The 19,543-nt window shown below is 41.2% G+C and overlaps 1 protein-coding gene across 1 annotated transcript; it reads left to right on the top strand.

The window, feature by feature from the left end:
* Positions 1-10,656: 10,656 nt before the first annotated feature.
* On the top strand, positions 10,657-18,277 carry LOC110948635 (indian hedgehog B protein-like). Its single transcript, XM_022190257.2, has 4 exons — positions 10,657-12,079; positions 13,332-13,489; positions 13,767-13,870; positions 15,845-18,277. Exons 1-4 carry the CDS (start codon positions 11,774-11,776, stop codon positions 16,573-16,575), a joined length of 1,299 nt encoding a protein of 432 aa, XP_022045949.2. The 5' UTR covers positions 10,657-11,773; the 3' UTR covers positions 16,576-18,277.
* The last annotated feature ends 1,266 nt before the right edge of the window (positions 18,278-19,543 follow it).

Here is a 19,543-nt window from a genome sequence, read left to right as displayed (position 1 = left end):
TGGTGATTTTTGCAGGCTGCATCAGGAAGACATTTCCTTTTTAGATGAAACTGGGAAATGTTAAAAGTTCATGTTTCTGACCCTGAACTAGGATGTTTTGTGGTTCACTGTAGCAGTTATGCTAATTTCTTTCTCCCTTTTGGGCCACTGCCGTATTTGCCTGCCCACATTATAATGCTGTGACTGTACTCTGTCTGATCAGACAAAAATTGGACCGAGTGTAGGGTTCCCAAGGTTTCTTAGTACTATGCTATATTTATGCTGCAATATACTCAGTTGGGTTTGCTTTTTAACATAAAATCAGAACACGAGGAAATCTATCATTTTCAGGTCTTGGTACAATAAAAGATTTCCATGATAGAGATTGTTAATCAATTCCAAGATGGATGTTTTGTTCATTGACAATGTAATTGTAATGTTGAGATTCCTGATGGAAATGGAGTGCAGATGTTGTTGCTGAGGAATGGAGGCTGGTTGAGGTATAATTATGGTAAGGTAAAATGACGCTGTTGATGGTGAATGAACTCAAATGAAGACGTTGTTGACTGGGGTGTTATTTTCAGTGAGGCCTGTGTATGTGTGCAGCGCAGACATGTTTTTGAACAGAAGCAGGGAAGAAGACAGGAGATGACAAGTACTGCGGGTAAAATATTTAATGTTTATGATGTGTACTTGCTAATTGTCTCAGGAGTTGACAGAAATGTCTCCAAATCACTTAGTCAGGATTTGTGAGGGCTTTAAGAAAGAGATTGCCGGTGATGCTGTACTGCATTTTAATTAAGGGAATCAAGGAGTAACACTCATGTCTGTATAAATGAGGAATATTAATCAGATGTCTTCAGCATATCTTCACGCACACAAACTGTTGTACTTGCATCTGTGTGAGATATTGCACTATCTTTGATTTCATATAATTATCAAGCATTTTTAATGAAACTTTTGAAATATTGCAACAAATATTATTAACTAGGCAAATAAAATAGGCTGTGAAGTCATCAGAAGGTAGCAGTATAGGCTACAATATGTTACGCATGGCTGTGATAAACAGGGTGGAAGAACAAAGAAACCAAATCAGTTGATTGACAACCACCAAAAAACCTCAAAGGAGTACAAGAAACAAACAAAAATTCTGACCATTTCCGAGACTAAAATACAGAGAAGTCTTCAGGAATTGTTTTCACTTGGGCACGTTGTATTTATTCTTTTATGTTGGCTGGTATTGCTGATGTTTCATGCTGTCTTTCTAATCCAGTACTTCAGAGTATGCACTAAATATGCTATGGAAACCTTGCTATTGACTTTGGCTTTACCATCCCTTACCCTAACCTAAACCTAATTCTAGCCTTAACCTTAAAACAGCTCTTTGAAGGTGTGTCAGAAAGTGAGGCCCTGCCAAATGTCCCCACTCCTGCACTCTAAACCTCAAACTGGTCCTCACAAAGACGTACATACAAGTTGACTCACCTACACTCCCGTACAGGTCATGCATGTTCCATTACTTTTACTGGCTCACTGAGTAAACATTCTGCATGAACACTGCTAGCAAGTCAACACATCCAGCTAACTCCAACAGGTTCCCATCAGTAAATTCATTCATGATTTTAACCTCCTCCCCTTAAACATTAGATGAAGTGGCACATCCTTTTAGAAAGTACCTTAGGTTTCTATGGCAATAACCTAAGACATAATGAAAAAAATTTATGTACAACACATTGGATATACACTTCTTATGCCTACATATTGAACCGTTCTTAGACCAAACTAAACTCTCACTGTAACACTGTAAAATACCTCCTGGACATTTATTTCTACTGAATTTGAAAACTAATCTGTAAAGCTAATGCATACTTTGTTGTTGTAAACTTAGAATTGGAAGTTAAATGATACTGTTCATGCTTAGTTAAGAACTTCAAGGCATTATTTGCAACGTAAACCTTTAAAGAACTTACATCTTTGATGTGATCACTATGTGAGTCAAACAGCAGGACTTGTGTTTCTTGTTCATCACCAGCAATCCATGAACTTATGTGAGAAACAAAAGACAATTTAATGTTAAGTTCCTATTAAATATTTGTCCCTTACCAAAACTACCTCAGTGTGTCTTTATTTATTTGTGCTTCAGCTGTTAAATGGGCTTTGCTGATGTCTCTGTGGCCTTTTCACCCTCCTTGCCATGGTCTAGATTGCACGTAGTCTTCTGCTGCAGTTTTGAATGGACTTTATAAAAGCCATTGTAACCATACGAACAATACTAAATTATCTAAAAGGGCGTCTGAATGGGACTGTCTTCGTTCAATAAACAGCTGAACAATAAAACACCATGTAATTTCCCTAGTTTCTTTTTATTCACAGAATAAATATTTCTATGTCTTTGCACAAGTGAGTGCATGGGTGGGACTGCTGGTGCCAATAAGAGAATATTTGATTTCTAAGTTCTGTTTCCGTTTTCTTTTTCTTCATTTTGAGCCTCTTTGCACTGTTTTGTAGTAGCAGCAAATGGATTGTTATCAGCCATTTGTCATTGTTGTTTTATTGCTTATGTAACTGCTGATTAACTGTTACTTTCCCATTTAGAGTCGCCTGTTTTTGTTCTCAGACATTTCTTTTTTTCCGTATTTTCCACAGTGCATCAACTGGGTTTCCTCCTTCCTCATCTATTACACATCTCTGTTAAATGCCCGTCCCTCAGTCTTTCCACTTGTTCTCTGTTACTCTGTATTCAACCCCCGAACCCTACCAAAGGCCAACGCCCCCCACCCCCACCCCAGACATCTGTCTCACCGCAGCACAGAGCCACGGTGTGACACCGTACTATAAATATGAGTACACAACGACACACACAAACACATACACACACACACTATAAATACTATCTCTGTGCAAAACACACTGCTGCAGTATAAATATTTAAGTATAAATGTGTAATGAATTTATTGATATGTTGCCCATGCCAGCAGGCACTGTTTTGAGCCGCAGAGTGGTAAACCAGTGTGGTGGGATTGAAGTGGTGCTGAGGGATTGTGGGAACGCATGTTCCGAGTTAGGCAGCTGACCAATCGGTGGGCTGGAAGCTGAAAGCCGCATCACAAAAAGAGCTACTGATCAGTACCAGTCTTCATAGTCATCCATCTTTCTCTTTTGCTTTTTCTCACTCTCTTTCTTTCCTTGCTCTCTTCCTTTCTTTATCCATTTTCTTCTTTATTCTTTCTTACACTCTTTATCAACTGATGCATCCTCCTTTTTTGTCTTACCTTTCACCCTTTGCTTTGCCATACATAGACTCTTTGTTAGTTTATTTTTCTCTCTTTGTTGATTTCTGTCTTTTACCCCTGGATCTATTTCACCATTTTACAGTGGAACTGAAATTATTAAATGATAGTTGCACTCTGGCTCTGCAAGCATGTGTCTGATTTATGAATGAGGGTATTTTGGTGTGGAAAAACACACACAAAAAGACAGAATATGCTTGATTTCCCAGTTTCACCCAGACGTGTGCAAATTAGGTTTTCTGTAAAGAAAGCAGCAACAGAATTAAGTATTAACAATGCACATTAATAAACAGTTTCTGACAATCTTTCACTGACACTGAACACTTTATAACGGCATCAAATGGGTTTTTCTATTTGACTGCGATGCCTTCATTCAAGAGAATATATCAACCAGACAAAGTAAAGCCTTGGGGTTTGATTTCCTAGTATTGTACAGTTTGATTCAGTGTGGTACAGAAAGCAGCAAGACCTCCTCTTACAGCAGACACTGCGGCTATTGTCGTTTTAGTTTCATTGGGAGTAGCCAGTATTGCTTCCTTTTGATAGCAATCTTAATTGATCCTGCTATTTGTTCAATAAAATTGTTTCAGTGTACACATTTCCTTCCTTAGTAGTAGCTGTTCCACACCAGTAACTATTATCCTCATGGGAAAGGATCTAAATGTAGATTTCTATAAATACCTTTATGTGCAACAAGTGCAGAGGACTGTGTAGTTGTAATGCCAAATTAGCAAAAGAACCATAGTTTTCAATGCTGTAAGAAATATTCTAGGCTGAATTCAAAGACACCAGATTCACTTCAGGCTAGTCCTGTCAGTCTATATAAGCATTAACTTATATTTCATTTCATAGATCCCATTGGGATTTGCAATGCGTTTTTCAAGTGACCAGTAGAAAGTTGGCGACAAGGCATTAGGAGTTGAAAATAGAATCCAGAACAAAACTTTAATGTTGCTTCAAAGGAAACCACGGCAAATGTGTTTTCTCTCCAGAATAACATGTTGATGTTGACAGCAACAGATGTTCAAATATTTGGTCCTGAGGCTTTTGTGGAACTTTATCCATGGTCTTTGACATCTGAATCAAGAAAGATACATTTACAGATATAAGGTGCCACTGATAGATTATTCATTTTTATACAGGTTGGATGTAAATCTAAGTAGCATGTGTCCTCTGATCATCACTTATCTGGTTTTGGGTTCTAGACGTTAGGTGGTGTTGGCATTCGCATCGTAAGCTGGAGGCTGTATGTTTCAGGAGCATCTATTTAAGTTGACAACAGACAGAAGAAAAAATTCACTCTATTCTGTCTCCATACTAATGCATTTGGCATGCCACTGTCTCCAGCCTTAAAGGGTTGTTGTGCATCATATGTGATCAGTTCATCTTCTCTGTTTCTAGGTAAATGCTTCATTGTTTCTGCTTCGTTGATAACATCCAACTCTCCTTGTCTACTTTCCTTTCTGACAATCAAGTAAACAAATGCATCGTAGCTTGCCTGGCAGACATTTCTGAGTGGATGTCAGGGCACCACTTCATGCTCATCCTGGATCAGACTGACATTGTGGTTCTTAAGGGGAGACCATGCTTGCACTGACACCTGTCCATCGCCATCAGCAATTCTGAGGTGTCATGCACAATGGCAGTATCTTGGTACCACTACAGACAGCAAATTGATGTTTTAAACTGAAACTACAACGGTATACATGAAAAATATATCGAGTCCAACTCCTCACCAGAGCCCAGCCTCAGTCATGTGGATCTGTTCAATTTCATTTGTGTATTGGATATTCTGACTGACACCAACATAATGGATAATGGACCAAATAAAATTTGGATCTCTGAGTGACCCTCACAGTCTTGCGCTTTTGCTTGGGAAGGATGAACATAGAAGTCGATGACACCTGGTCTTGTTCCTGTAAAGGTTGAATACACTTTCCGTTACAAAGTCAAATGAATGGAATTTTATGGAATGAAAATCTATGAATGGACTGAATCTCAGAGATAATTGAGGAGTAGTGGAGAAACAAGCAGTTTTCCGATTGCTTGCATATTTCCATATGAAATTATACCGTATGTGTCCTTATGCTGCCCTTTTATGTCCTGCTTTAACTGCAGTTTATCACTTTTCTAGCTTCCCATTGTATTTCTCTCCCTCCATTCAACCAGATCATTCTGTCATCCCACTTACCCTCTTCTGACCTCCTCTCTCCTCATCTGTGAACTTTCTCTCTTCCTCATCTCTCATCAACTCTCCCTCCCTGCGTTCTCTCGAAGCCACGTCTCTCTGTCCTTCTTCCAGCTCCACTCATCAGAGGTCACCGTGCTTGTCTCTGATTTTCATTGGTGTCTGTTTAAATGGGTGTGTATGTGAGTGCGCGTGAGTATATATCTGCGCAAGAGTAACTTGACTGTTATGAAAACAAATGAAAAAAAATTCTGTTTTCATATCCTTCCATGTATTCGTTAGCCCATTTCTGTGTTTACCTTTGAGCACCCATGGTAATCATGTTGTCACAGCCTATTTTCGGGTGCCCACTCAACCTCTCTCCATTGCTCTCCTTCATTTTCATACCTTTCTCTTTTGTTTTTTATCTCTTCTTCTCTCCTGCTTCTACCTTTTTCCTGTCCTGTTGCTCTCCACACTTGTTTGCTTCTCTCCATTTTCCTCCATCGTTCATTCCTCCCTCTCTTTCTCACTTGCCCTCCTCCCTTTTTGCTTTCTCTCCCTTTTTCTGCCCAAAGTTCTGCAGCCCAGCTGGCATGGTTTTCTAGTGGTGTAGTAAAATATAAATATAATAAGGACGTTTTTGAGCTGGTGAATCCATTCTGAGCAGAGAAACATCACCACAGAGCCCACAGATGTGGCACATACTCAGGAGAGAGAGGGGTGGAGAGAGGGAGGAGAAAAAAATCCTTCATCTGACATAGAGAGAGTACAGCAGTACCACTAGACTGCATTATTGTTGGCACTACCAAAGCTACCGGACTTGTTATTAGGACACTTCATACAAATTTGACTCAAGACTTTGTCAACAGTCTTCAAGCAAGTCTTCAATCTCAGACCTCAAGTCTTATTTTTAATACTGTTCTGTGCACATGTAATTAATAAATATGCCACTAAAGCGCAGTCATAAGGATCAAAGAGAAGTTTGACTACTGACTCAGGAAGAAATTGGATTTTCCGTTTGCAACAATATAGTATTATACAGTGTTCAGTCCGAGTTAACAAAAAGAATTTTACTTTTCTGCCTTTCTGTTCTTGTCAAATCAACAATCAGTATACATAAACACCCACATTATTTAACTATGCCTATATAACAAAGATATCTAATGGAATATATGTTACTGTATTATATTCAGTTGTATATGAAGGACAGAAATATTCTGAGAAGTGTCATGCACATGTGCTGTGCATTCTTTTTGTATTATTCTTTGCATACATTGTTGTATGCACATGAACTGCATTTATGTGTGCACGTGCATGTGTATATTTGATGGCCTTTAGCTGCGGATACCTGAAATAAAGTCTGTCATGTATTGTTTTTGCGTGTGCACATGTGCCTCTGTTGCCCCATACACACAGTATGTGTTTAATGTCAGAGCCCAGCGAAGCTCACTTCGGTCCCCTGGGCAGCTCTTTGTTTGCTTTAGCCATGTGGTGGCTAGCCTAGCCCGCTAACTCCAAGACACTTTTAGCCTGCGCTCCACTTTTATATCATCCTGCTTTTATTTTCCTTCTGTCTGCTCTCTGACCAAACATGCAACACTCAACCGGCCTTTAGCAACACTAGTTTTGGTGCCATTCTCAACCATTGACAGACAGATTTGGTCATTGTGGTTTTCACTGGCTGCCATGTCAGCTACAGCTTAGCATCTTAAACTGTTAGCACCGGCCAAGTGGCACTCGCTGTCAAAACGTATGGCAAAACGTGTGAAGGCTGCAGTTCAGTGCAGGGCATCTCAGGAAGTTTCACCTCCTTGTCTTGGAAAATTAAGGCTTACAAGACTTCAGACAGAACCTCTCTGATGCTCAGAAGGCTAGCGCATAAAGACATAGTGTTAGGTGTTTATTGTGGTCTGGGTTTGGATGCTGGAGTGTGTGGAGGGACAGAGAAAGGAGGAGGAGGAAGAGGGATGGCGGTTTTAGCCACCAGCTGTTGTTACCTTGAGCATAACGTCCTTTAACCCCCATTACAGCGATCCACCACAAGCCACAAACACGCTAGCTTCCACTGAGTGAAAAACAACCCAAACTCACTTGTTTACTAGCTAATGTGCCATGTCGTTCGCTGTCTCTTACTCATTCAACCCCGTTCAACTCTGTCTTTTATCGGCTGCTTTATTCACATCTTGAACCCTCATTTCCTGACACATTCTCCTCAATCCCTTTGTACAATTTTTTCCTCACTCTCTCTCATTATCTCTCTGTCTTTCTGTATGATCATTTTTCACATCCTTTCCATCTCTTCCTTTTCATCTCCTTCTTTGCATTTTCTTTCATCTGTGTCTTCCTCCGTTTGCCCCACTCGGAGCCTTTGTTGGTTAGGGCCCTGGGTATGCGTGGGTAACCCCGATGCCCATGTAAAAGGCTGTGGACTCATAGAGCCTCAGTGTCAGTAGATGAAAGCAGAGGGAGAGATTCTGGGGCTGGCACCCATCTCCCTCTGTCCTGCCACTAGGGCCTCTTATTTCACAGAGAAAATTAATAACTTTAACAAACATCAATGAGCGAGTGCCTGATGCTTGGTTGGCTTGTCGGCTGGCCTGGCGTATGCGTGTGTGTGTATCTGTGAGCTTCTTAGTGTGTGCCGAGCACACATGCCTGGATATGTGTGTGTTTGCTTGCATGTTTGCGGTCCATGTGTGTGCTTTTGAGCTCCTACCTTATGTATAAACTATTTCGGAGGTTGACAGGAATAGTGTACGACAGAGAAATTGACAGGTTGATGAATAGTAACAGAGGAAGAAGATGTCGAGGAAGGAGAGCATCAGGCTCCACTTTGGTTTGATCTGATCAAATTGTTGTCTGCTTGAAAGGCCATAGTGTCCTTCCTTGAAGCCAAGAAGAACTGAAAGATGGATGGATGAAGGGAGGGATGGATGGATGGGAGAATGTGACCACTTCTGAAGCATTGTCGACAGCCACGCTGAATAGGCAGCGGGCCTGCCTGGAGCCACGCCTGTATTTATGATCTTCAAAGGAAGGATGACACACACACGCTCACGCACACCCACAAAATGTTGATAGTTACAGGAAAACACATGCTTGTGCAAACGTGGGCACATACAAATTTGCATAAAGATATCTGCTCATACATGATAAATGGAAACCTTTGTACACACTCTAAGACCAAGTATTAGCACTCACATTGCGTTTGTGTCGCGTCAGAGCAGGTCAGTTGTGCCTCAGAACTGAAATGCTGTTTGCTGTTTAGCTGTAAGCATCTACATGTGAACTGTGCAATGCGCTGGCCTGCTCACTTACCAGTTTGGGGTTCAGCGTCTTGCTCAAGAACCCTTAAGAGGCTGGAGGAACCAGATGTCAAACCACCAAAACTTGGAATAGTTTGATATTGTGGGAAATATGCTTTCTTCCTTTCATGCAGAATTACATCAGAAAACTGATGCCATTTACATTTCTGTATAGTAAATATGAAGTCTCCACCAGCAGCTGGTTAGCCTAGCTTTACATCGAGATTGGAAATAAAGAGACACAGCAAGCCAGGTACTGTCTGAAGGTAACAGAATCCCCTTTAAACCGTTTAGTTTAAGCGTTAAAAGGTCTAATTTTTCTTTTGGAATTGGCTATGTGCTATTTCTTTTCCAGGAGTTGCAATGTCCTGAAGTCTTCCTAGGAGCTTCAGTAAAGAGCAACTGGAATTTTTTGGATTCTTGAAGATGTTTCACCTCTCATTAAAGAGGCTTCTTCAGTTGATTCACTAACAGTGACTACATGTCTTCAAGAACCCAGAAGAGAAGTCCAGTTGCTTTTTACTGAAAGCTTCTAGGATTAGTGTGACCTGGATGACTGAGAATCTCCACAGACTGACTTCCTAAAGTCTTTTTGCCACTGTGATGTTGACAGGTATTAGGTGGACACTAGAGGAAGCCACTCCAAGCAGAGAAATTTGTTGTCTTTGATTAAACACGAAATTTACAAATTAAACATTCTGGTTTTCGCACTTGCAGCGTTCAACGGATCGCAATGGCAAATGCATCCAGAGCTTATTCGGACATGTGAAAAAGCAAGAGGATGAACAACAGATAAAAGAAGTTGCCACACAGAATATTTTACATCAGTATAGTCAGAGTATTATACAAAAGTCCAGTCAAGTATGATTAATGTTTCAGATGGCTGTCATTTACAAAGATTACAAAGATTAGTCTGTCTTTGCTTGTTGTGGATGCTGCCATGCTGAGAAACACCAGGGAATATGTCTTTTTGAAGATGCCACGCATGAAATCAATCAGAGCCACTTGTTCTATCATAACTCACGGGAAAAACATAAATGGTATCATCATTTAAACAAAATGGTGTTAGATTTAACTGACAAGACACACTGTGTTAATTATCAAACTTTAGAGATGCTCACAGGGGAAAGATTGACTGTAGTTCCCTGCCTCTTGTCTGTAAACTAATCTACATGAATGTGGCATCTGTATATTTTGCTAAAGGTGGTCAGTGAACATACCTCCCACACTCTTGCATTAAAGACAAAGTGGGACTTCTCTTACTCTTCGCTTTGATTTTAGAAGTATTTCTTGTAGAGAAGTTCCTTTTCCCACAATGAAGTGAAACTTCATTATCAGAGCCTTTCCACCTCACAAAACTGGAAACAAATTAGCGAAAACACTAACACCTCTATGACAAAATTTAATGCCTTTTAACTGGTTTGTATGTTCCATACCAGGAAAACTCTAATGAATTTGCACAAGTGTCAGTAGATGTTCTATTTCAGCTAAAAGGTAAACACGGCTATAGATGGCTGTTTACTGTGTGTGAATTTCTCTCTTTGCCTTTCTCTGTTCCATCAAGAGACATGAAAAGCGGCGGGGCAGCAAAAAATACTTTATGGTGTTTACACTCACAAATAATAAAACATAAATTGTGGAAACCCTCAGCCTTCTACAGTTCAATTCATTCAAAGGAGGCAGCCCTGAGAAACAGCGGTGAGACCACTGATTTTCTGCAGGCAAATATTTGAAGAGCTAATTTGGAGGGGCTGGGTTTGCTGCTGCTGTGTGTGTGTGTGTGTGTGTGTGTGTGTGTGTGTGTGTGTGTGTGTGTGTGTGTGTGTGTGTGTGTGTGTGTGTGTGTGTCAGCCACATGCAGCCAGAGAGCCAGGCAGCCAAAAGGTATTAAATTAAAGATGTATGTCCGTTTCAGAAAACTGGCATAAAGTTATTAAACTTTCTGATTAATTGGGCAGTTAACTTTGGCCAATTATTACTGCTGTAAATCTGTCAGTGAGTGAATGAATCTGTCAGTCAATCCTTCAGTTAGTCCACCTGCCAAACATCCAGGCAATTAATCTGTCTCACCAATGGTTAATTACCCCATTACCCAGTCAGTCACCCAACAGCCAACCAATGACCCTTGAACTTATTTGATATTGGAATACAGCTGGAAAAAAAACACTAGTGGCAGCATACTCTGGGAAATTGATTGGTTTAATTGATTGCAATTGTCTGTTGTTTACAGTCTAAAATGAAAAAAAAAGTCAGCTCACAGAGCTGTCAAGGGCACAGCCAGACAAAGACAACAACTGGAAATGTGAAGTGGCAGCAATAGGAGGGCAAAGCTTCTGTTTGCTGCCTGCCTGCCTGTCTGCCAGCAGAGTGTGGACAGGACTCTCCAGTGCGCCCTGTGCCCGAGAGGGGCGGGGTGGGTGGCAGAGTACAGGGACATAGGGAGCGAGGGAGAGAGAGGAGGGCAGGACTGGCAGGGTGCGGTCTGAAGTGGCAACAGATCGTTTTGGATCACTCAAATCCTTCCAATTCAACTGGAAAGCTGCAGCCTGTTGCGCGCCGGCCGCATATGGAGAGGAGAAGCTTTCAATCCAGAGAGAGGGCACCAACCAAACAGCAGGGGAAAGTGGCTGATGTTGTGACAGCTTCCCGGAGCAAAAGGGAAAGAGAGGGAGAGAAACCACAACACTGCAACTTGGATATCAGTAACCGCTCTCTCTCTTTAACTCTCTCACCCACCGAATCGACTTTGAACCTGTTTGTTTAAATACACGGACTTTACAGCCTGCACTTACTGTTGATTCTGTTAGGCGCCGGGAGCGAAGTTTCTCAATTTGGGTCAGTGTTTTGGAGACGCTGAAAACTTTTCTTTTGCTCTCCTGATGGTGCCCCGTGTATCCGAGGTGCTGATTTATCCGAAATCTTCGGACGTGCTGTTGCAACTGTCACGGACGATGGAGTCGGGGACTGAGCCGGGGAGGTACTGAAGACATCTGTCTCCCCCGGGAGAGTCCTCCCTCCCCCCCGGGGCGATGCGGATCTCCTTCCTTCTTCTCACCGCCTCTCTGTGTGCCTTGGTCCTCCTCCTCGCACCTGCCACGGAGGGCTGCGGGCCGGGGAGGGGGTACGGCAAGAGGCGGCTCCCGAAGAAGCTCATCCCGCTCGCCTACAAGCAGTTCAGCCCCAACGTCGCCGAGAAGACTCTGGGAGCCAGCGGCCGGCCGGAGGGCAAAATCACGCGCAACTCCGAGCGCTTTAAAGAACTGACGCCGAACTACAACACAGACATAATCTTTAAAGATGAGGAGGACACCGGCGCAGACAGGCTCATGACCCAGGTGAGGAGGGGGAGATGGCTGACGCGCGCCTCCCAAGATGCGCAAAGATGGGGCACTGCCCTGAGTGCTACTGCTTTATATCTGGTTTTATGGGCTGCTTTATGATTAAAGATGAATTTTCACAGTTATGTTAGTTATTTATGAGCTGTTATGCCTGCAGCAAACACATTCCACGAGGGTGAATGACGTGAATCACTTCAGACAGATTAGCTACACTGTTCCTCCAATTGTCGGCTGAATGTTTGCAGTCAGTTAAATGTTTAAACCAAAATGATTGATTTCATTGACTCCAGGCCCTTCGTTTCACTTCTGGATTTTGCTGCTTGACATAGTTGACCGCTCTTGTTGCCTTGAAGTGTTGCTTTTCCTCCTGTTGGTATCTGTATTCTGTACAAATTTTCATTTGTCTCGATTTATGTGGTGCGTAAAATTGCTCCATTTGACATTCTACTTGCAGAATACATTTAATCTTACAATAAATAATCTTTATTTGATTTTCATATCCTAGTCTTAATGTTAATTTGGTCGCACAAGAACGCACCTTTTATCCGTATGAAATTCAACAACTGGAACAGTGGCTCTTTTACGCACGGGGTCTCAGAATCTAAGTCTCTACACAGCTTTGTTGCGTGAATTTGGAGTGACATGTAAAATAAAGATTGGGCCTAGCATTTATTCACTGAGCCAGCCAGTCAGTCATTTAACGATAGACTAATATCAACCATATTACCTTATGTATTGCTTCAAATAACTACATTTGAGCAAATATATCTCCACTGCTGAGGCATCTTGACTTCAAGCCTTATGTAAGAAATCTATCTGAAAAACTGCTAAATCATCCCAAGCCAACTCACAACCCAAGCCATGTGTACTTTGACCACTCATCTGACAAAATTCACCTGACACAGTTGTAATATATAGTTAAATTCTTCTCGCCTACTTTTGTTTTAGCACTCTAGCAGGCCTTTAGCTTATTGAGTCACTCTCTTGCTCTAGTTCTTGTTATCTGTGTGCTCTCCTGGTCCTCTATGATCCATCTTCACTGTCCCCGCCTCTATTTGATGACACTGATATCTGTTAGTAACTCAACGTGATATTTTTGCAGTTTGTTCATCACATTGCTGCAACTGTTCTTCATCACATCCATTTGGTTTCACAATGTCCTTTTTTCCATCAAAGATTATTTTCTGAGAACGACTGTGACTAGTTTTTAACAGGCTGCCTTCCTTTTGTCTCTCTGTGACTCTCTTAGCGTTGCAAAGACAAGTTAAACTCTCTGGCCATCTCTGTGATGAACATGTGGCCAGGCGTGAAGCTGCGAGTGACGGAGGGCTGGGACGAGGATGGTCATCATTCAGAGGACTCGCTGCACTATGAGGGGCGTGCTGTCGACATCACCACATCAGATAGGTAAAGCATGCAGTACACTGCAACATATAGTGTAGACATTGGTCAGACAGCATCTAAACTGCCTGCAGTCTGTCAGTTATGACAGACAGCAAGTCAGGTAGTCAATCAACTTATCAGTAATGTGATGAGTCAACCGGTCAGTCAGCAAACGAGCCACACTTGTTTGCTGATAGCAAATAAAAATGTGTAAATCCAAATTCCTACTCATGTAACAACACATCAAAAGCATTTTTGGAGAGGTAGGTGAAGCTATGTGTGCTTTTTCCCCTCTTTACAGGGACAGAAATAAATATGCCATGCTGGCCCGCTTGGCTGTAGAAGCTGGATTCGACTGGGTCTACTATGAGTCCAAAGCCCACATTCACTGTAGTGTCAAGTCTGGTAAGAGACAGTTATGATCTACAATATATGTGAACATTATCTGGATGTTTTTTTTTTTTTTTTTTGCTTTTGTTGCCAGCTGTCATTACCACTAATGAGGCTGATTCTCGACTCTGTTGTTGGTGAGCTACCAGTGGTCTAGTTTGCCTTTCTGTGTCTGTATCATCAGTCTCTGTGTGTGTTTGTGTGAATGGCCTTCTGGGAGCCAATCAAAACAGGGTGTGCACCTGTGCTCTTGGCTGTATTCAGTCTAATTCCTTGATCCGATCTTATCATAAAATCATCAGTTGCTAAGATTATAGACAAGCCAGTATAAAAGTACAGAGTCTGGTCAAACTGAATGAAATAAGAATAACTGAATCAACATCTACGGCATATTTAATGTGGATTCCGGCAGTCTTGTCTGCTTTTTTTGTGACCAGTTATTTGCCATTTCTTCCAGTTTCATTGTTAATAAGTTCTATTTCTCGAGCACACATACATGATCAGATTCAATCTTTCTGCAAACAACAGTTGACAACATTCCACCTATACCTCTTTTGTATTTGAGACATTTAAGAAATGTGTTTACCCATGTCTGGTACTACCAGTTATTTGATGCCAAACTAATTTCTAGCCGTCTGCTGAAGTTAGAAGGCTGTGAGATGATTAACTCTCTCTTTGTTTTGCTATGGCTTTTCCTTCAGTAGGTTTCTCTCAGATCTCTTATCTGAGTCTTATCACCTCTCGGTCTCAGCCCTCCTTTTCTGCAGCCTTCAAACTAACAGACACACACACCTTGGACAAATATTTGGCTGCCTTAGGACTGCTTTAAGACAACCCTCCCACACAAACATGCACACACACACATATACACATTTGCACTGATTGATTTCTTATCTCACACTAATTTTTCTTGAGCAGTCATAGCAACAATTCTTTTCTAATCTATTCTACTCTGTTCTCATTTTCTGGTTTTATTTGAGGTCATTCTGCTGCATATTTTCAAAAATAGTAAATTCATTGTTGAGATTCTGGTCTCATGCAATGTCTCAGTCCTTATTAAACTGCTGAGAGTCAACCTGTGACTCTCTTTAAAACACAAACTGTGCCGTAATCCAAACAATATCTGGAACCAGGTCTTAGTCTGTGTACTTTCCTGTCTCTCTGACCCCAGGCCGTGCTCTGACTGTGCTGATACAATCAGTTGGTTATCCATTAGCTCTTGCTGACTACTCCTTCTTCCCACCTCATCTCACTGCGTCTTAAAGGGCCAACTAAATCAGATGCACTTTAAGTAGATCAAATGCGCAACATGTGGCAAATTTGGCAGTCTTAAAGGACAAAAGCCATCCAACATAAAACAAATATCATACAAAATTTGGTTTGACAAATGACTGGAGAGCATGACATATACTTGCCATGGCAAAGTGAACAGCTGACAAACAACTAACTAACAACTGGCAAATATGCAAAACAGAAACTCTTATATTTTAGTAGCTCTATTTTTAATTCACTTGTTTTCTCAAATAAGAGAACAAAGAGTGACAGCAATGGCTGAAGAAATCAAATGATCAACTGATTTAAAACTACAAATAATAAACCGCTGATAAAATCTGTGTTTTCTGAAATGTGCTTCTGGGTGTGCATGAGTTCAGAAACCACAGAGTTTGAACCTGACTCATATTATATACAAATGTTAACAATCCACTGCTGATCCACTGAGATAAAGTTGGTCTTGAGTCAAAGTCTCACCTGCTTTATAGATCACTCAGTGACCTAGAATAACATGCAGATGCAATCGCTGTAGAAGGCCAAATGCCACCGTGCTGTTGCTCAACTCCTGGGAGGAATTTTAATTGTCATTTTCCACCTTTATGCTTTCTTTCCTGATACTTTGCTTCAGCAACAAAAGAAAACCGGTAATATAAATCAGAACTGCACTGTATTAAATCAAACAAGATAATATTATTTTTCTCTCTGTTGCTTTCACAGAACATTCAGTGGCAGCCAAAACCGGCGGTTGTTTCCCTGGTGATGCTCAGGTTATCCTTGAAGGCGGAGCCACCAGACAGATGTGTGACCTCCTCCCTGGCGACCGTGTCTTGGCTTCCTCATCCACAGACGGCCACGGCCCTCTCCTCTACAGCCCAGTCTTGTCCTTTCTGGACCGCCAGCCCAATGTCACAAAGACCTTCTACGTTATTGGGACTGATGCAGGACTTAATATTACTCTCACAGCTGCTCACCTGATCTTTGCCACAGACTGCACTGGTGGGCATGCAGATCCAGGGTGGGAAGAACCAGCAGCAGAGCCAGTTTTGGGTTCCATTTGGGAGAACAGGCCTGGCTGGAGAGCAGGTCTGAGGACAGTTTTTGCCAGTGAGGTCCGGCCGGGACAGTGCGTATTTGCGTCGGCAGGGGAACCGAGGTCACAGGCGAGACTTTCACTCGTGACCTTTGTGGAGGAGCAGCGGAGCACTGGGTTATTTGCCCCCCTCACACAGCATGGCTCTATAGTGGTGAACGGTGTGCTGGCATCCTGCTATGCTGCCGTGGACAGTCACCATTTGTCCCACTGGGCCCTGGCCCCGCTGAGATTCTTCTATGGCCTGATGGGGCCCTCAGAAGCACAAAGTGATGGGCTGCACTGGTACCCTTGGCTTCTACAGAAGCTGGGAAAAATGCTGCTGGATGCTGGACATTTCCACCCCTGGGGTATTTAATACAGACATAGATAGGAGCCACAGAGACTCATTCAGTTACCTGTATTCAGGTGCACCAAAGCACAGAGCACAACTGTCTTTCTATTCAGATGAAAGCAACTGAGGGCTCACCAAAGACAATTTTGTAGTGTAAATATATTTTGTAATAACTCCACTTGCCTGTATTTGCTGTACTTCTTCTGTTGCCCACATTTACAAGATACAAAGGGAAGATAAAAGAAGCTTTAGTAATTTCAATTCATTAATTTAAGAAGATTTGGAGGAATGGAGAGAGTAAGATATGACAAAATTTGGCACAGTTTTGAGAGTAAATCTGAATTGAAATGCTTACATAAGTATTTTTGGACTTGTATTTCCATATTTTAAATTTTCTCTTAGAGCAACCCAAAGATCCAAAACATGGAGTGTGACTTTGTTCTTTGTACTGTATTTGTCATAATCCTTCAACATTATGCTTATGGTGACAGAACTTTAGAGGTATGATGACATATTTTGTGACACCTCTTGAGAGTCTTAGGCTTAGGAGAGAAGGTTAAGGTGAACATAAGAAGAAAACATTAGAGGAAGAAAGACAGAAGAGAAAACCAGGGACTGAACAAGGTGAGTTGTGAAGCTTTGTATGTACATAGCTATTTATGCAGTTAAGTCATGTTGGAAAGGAAAGAAAGACAACAACAGGACTTTACTTGGTTTACTGTCAGGATCATCACTGCAGTTATTCACTGATTCTTTGTCTAAGAGCCTATACTGTATATTATAATTAATTTACAAAATGATATTTAACTGGACAACTTATAAAGTTCATTACGGTGTGGTTGATGAAGTTCTATGCATTGCTGAATGCAGTGTAGCAGTGTGCTGGTGATGCATCGCAGCTTCACATCTGAAAAGGACTTCCCTGCAACTATTGAAGTCCAGAGAATAAAGATGTTCACACAGTATTTGTGTTGCAGCACGTACACATGTACTTCACAACATTTGTCACTTAGTGATGCACAGTAGATCCATGGTGCTACAACGGCCACCCTGTCTCCGTATGCATTTCACCAAGTCTGCCGTCTGCTTTCACACAGCTCGATTGTCTCAGAGTGATTTATATGGTTCATTTATACATTCCATGTTTTTTATCAGGTGTTTATTTAAAAGGTTGCCTTTGTTTTCATTGTTTTTGGGTTTTCAGGTCAGTTGTCTCTAGTTAAGGCATACACAAGATCAGGCTGTATTCAACTACTGTATTAAGTAACAGTTATGCTTCATATTAAAAACAGTAATTATTTTTATTGTTGGACAATAAGTTTATTTGATTGCTCTCGTGTTTATAGTCTTTTGTATTCATCTCTTACACAAGACTTAAGACCTTGATTGGCAGAGGTAAGTAAATCTAACTTTTAGGACTATGGAAGCACATCTAATCTTGTGGTAAATTACTGTCTGGAAAAAGCATAAACATGCAATGTGTAATTCCTAATGCCCAAATGCCCTTCCAGTTGACACTTGTAAAGTATGCTTGTGACTCAAGCATTGCAATTATCTAGGAACCTCCAAGGCATTCCTCTATATGACTGTTCAAAGATTTGTCTAATATGTATATTAAGCTATTGTTGGAGAGACTATTTAAAGATCTATTTTTTAGAAAATAATGTAAATGTATTATTATTTTTTTGGCAACTCTGTTTCATAAAATTTGTATTTGAAACATAAACACTTGTTGTTGCTTTGTAATACCAAACAATACAACTAAAAACATACAACTAATCACTTAAGAAATAGTTAAAATAATAAAGTGAGTTTTTACTATTTGCCATGCTTGTTCTAGAGGTGGCCTTCATCTTTTCAGCAGTTCACAGCTCGGCCAACAAGATCACATGTTTTATGCTTGTCAACAAACAGCAATAAGTCGATGATCGCTGTAGGAAAGTGAGGCACCGCTGTGACTGGCACAATGTGAATAGAGCATGAACAGCTGTGGTTACAGGGTGGCGCTGGTTGGTTTCAGTACACGGACAGCAGCACCCAGCAACGCTCTTCTTTCCTCTCTTGATGGCTGAAGGTTTTTTTTTCTTTTTTCCAGGATGGAGAAATTAGTCCTTGAACACAGCACACTCTGCTGGATGCTTCAGTATTTGCAGAAAATGGTGGGTAAAATGATTTGGCATAGAGAGCAGAGGATTTCTCATTTGTTAATCCTACAGTTTGAAGTTCTATCTGTAATCTAGAAGGGCTAAAATGAGGACTAGTACAGATACTATAGTCACATGATTCGCGATCAGAAGAAGGATCAGAAAAGTAGATTCTAAGTAGTCTTTATTATTATTATTGGTCAGTTGGGTACAGGAAACCTTTTTGTTGTATCCCATAACTCATTGCAGGAGACTGATCCATAAAGACAGATACAGAACAGACCCAGGTAAAACATTCACCAGATTGACACATAAAATTTGAAAACAGAATGGCGAGTGACTCGTTTACCCTAAACGTGCAGGTGTTCTCACATATGAGGCTTTATAAATACACATGGAAAAAAAAAAATCCTGCACATCCCAATACTGCAAAACCGTTATAAAATCGTTCACCTGAGTCTGGTGGCTTCACCTTTATCTCTAATGCGTCCCGTCTCCGTGTAATTAACTCTGTTTGGACCCACGATCTAGCAACATTTGAGGCAAGGCTGATGGACAACCAGCAATTATAATCAGGACTGTTTTGAGAGAAATGGTGGAAAACACACACAATGTAACCGGCCCACCACCATCCCTTCTTACCAAGATTGACACAAAAAAAAGTACAAAAATACAAATTGCTTGTTTCCACTGCCTCAAAAGTGACCAAGTATCACTGTCTTAAATTAAGGGTGTTCACACAACAACACATGGGGGAGTCAGCATGCTCACAGTATCACATACAAGAATAGATTCCTTTATAGAATATGTATCTGTCATCACAGCTTGGCAAAAATTCACTTATATCA

The sequence above is a fragment of the Acanthochromis polyacanthus genome, chromosome 14 (genome assembly GCF_021347895.1).
Source record: "Acanthochromis polyacanthus isolate Apoly-LR-REF ecotype Palm Island chromosome 14, KAUST_Apoly_ChrSc, whole genome shotgun sequence".
NCBI lineage: Eukaryota > Metazoa > Chordata > Actinopteri > Pomacentridae > Acanthochromis > Acanthochromis polyacanthus.
Note: the sequence above shows the minus strand (reverse complement) of the source record. Positions and strands in the feature narration are given on the sequence as shown.

Bases quoted from the DNA above. Each gene is read 5' to 3' on its own strand.
- LOC110948635 (XM_022190257.2), top strand. From the start codon at position 11,774: ATGCGGATCTCCTTCCTTCTTCTCACCGCCTCTCTGTGTGCCTTGGTC. The intron at 12,080-13,331 runs GTGAGGAGGGGG...TGACTCTCTTAG, and splicing joins CAGACAGGCTCATGACCCAG to CGTTGCAAAGACAAGTTAAA. The intron at 13,871-15,844 runs GTAAGAGACAGT...TTGCTTTCACAG, and splicing joins TCACTGTAGTGTCAAGTCTG to AACATTCAGTGGCAGCCAAA.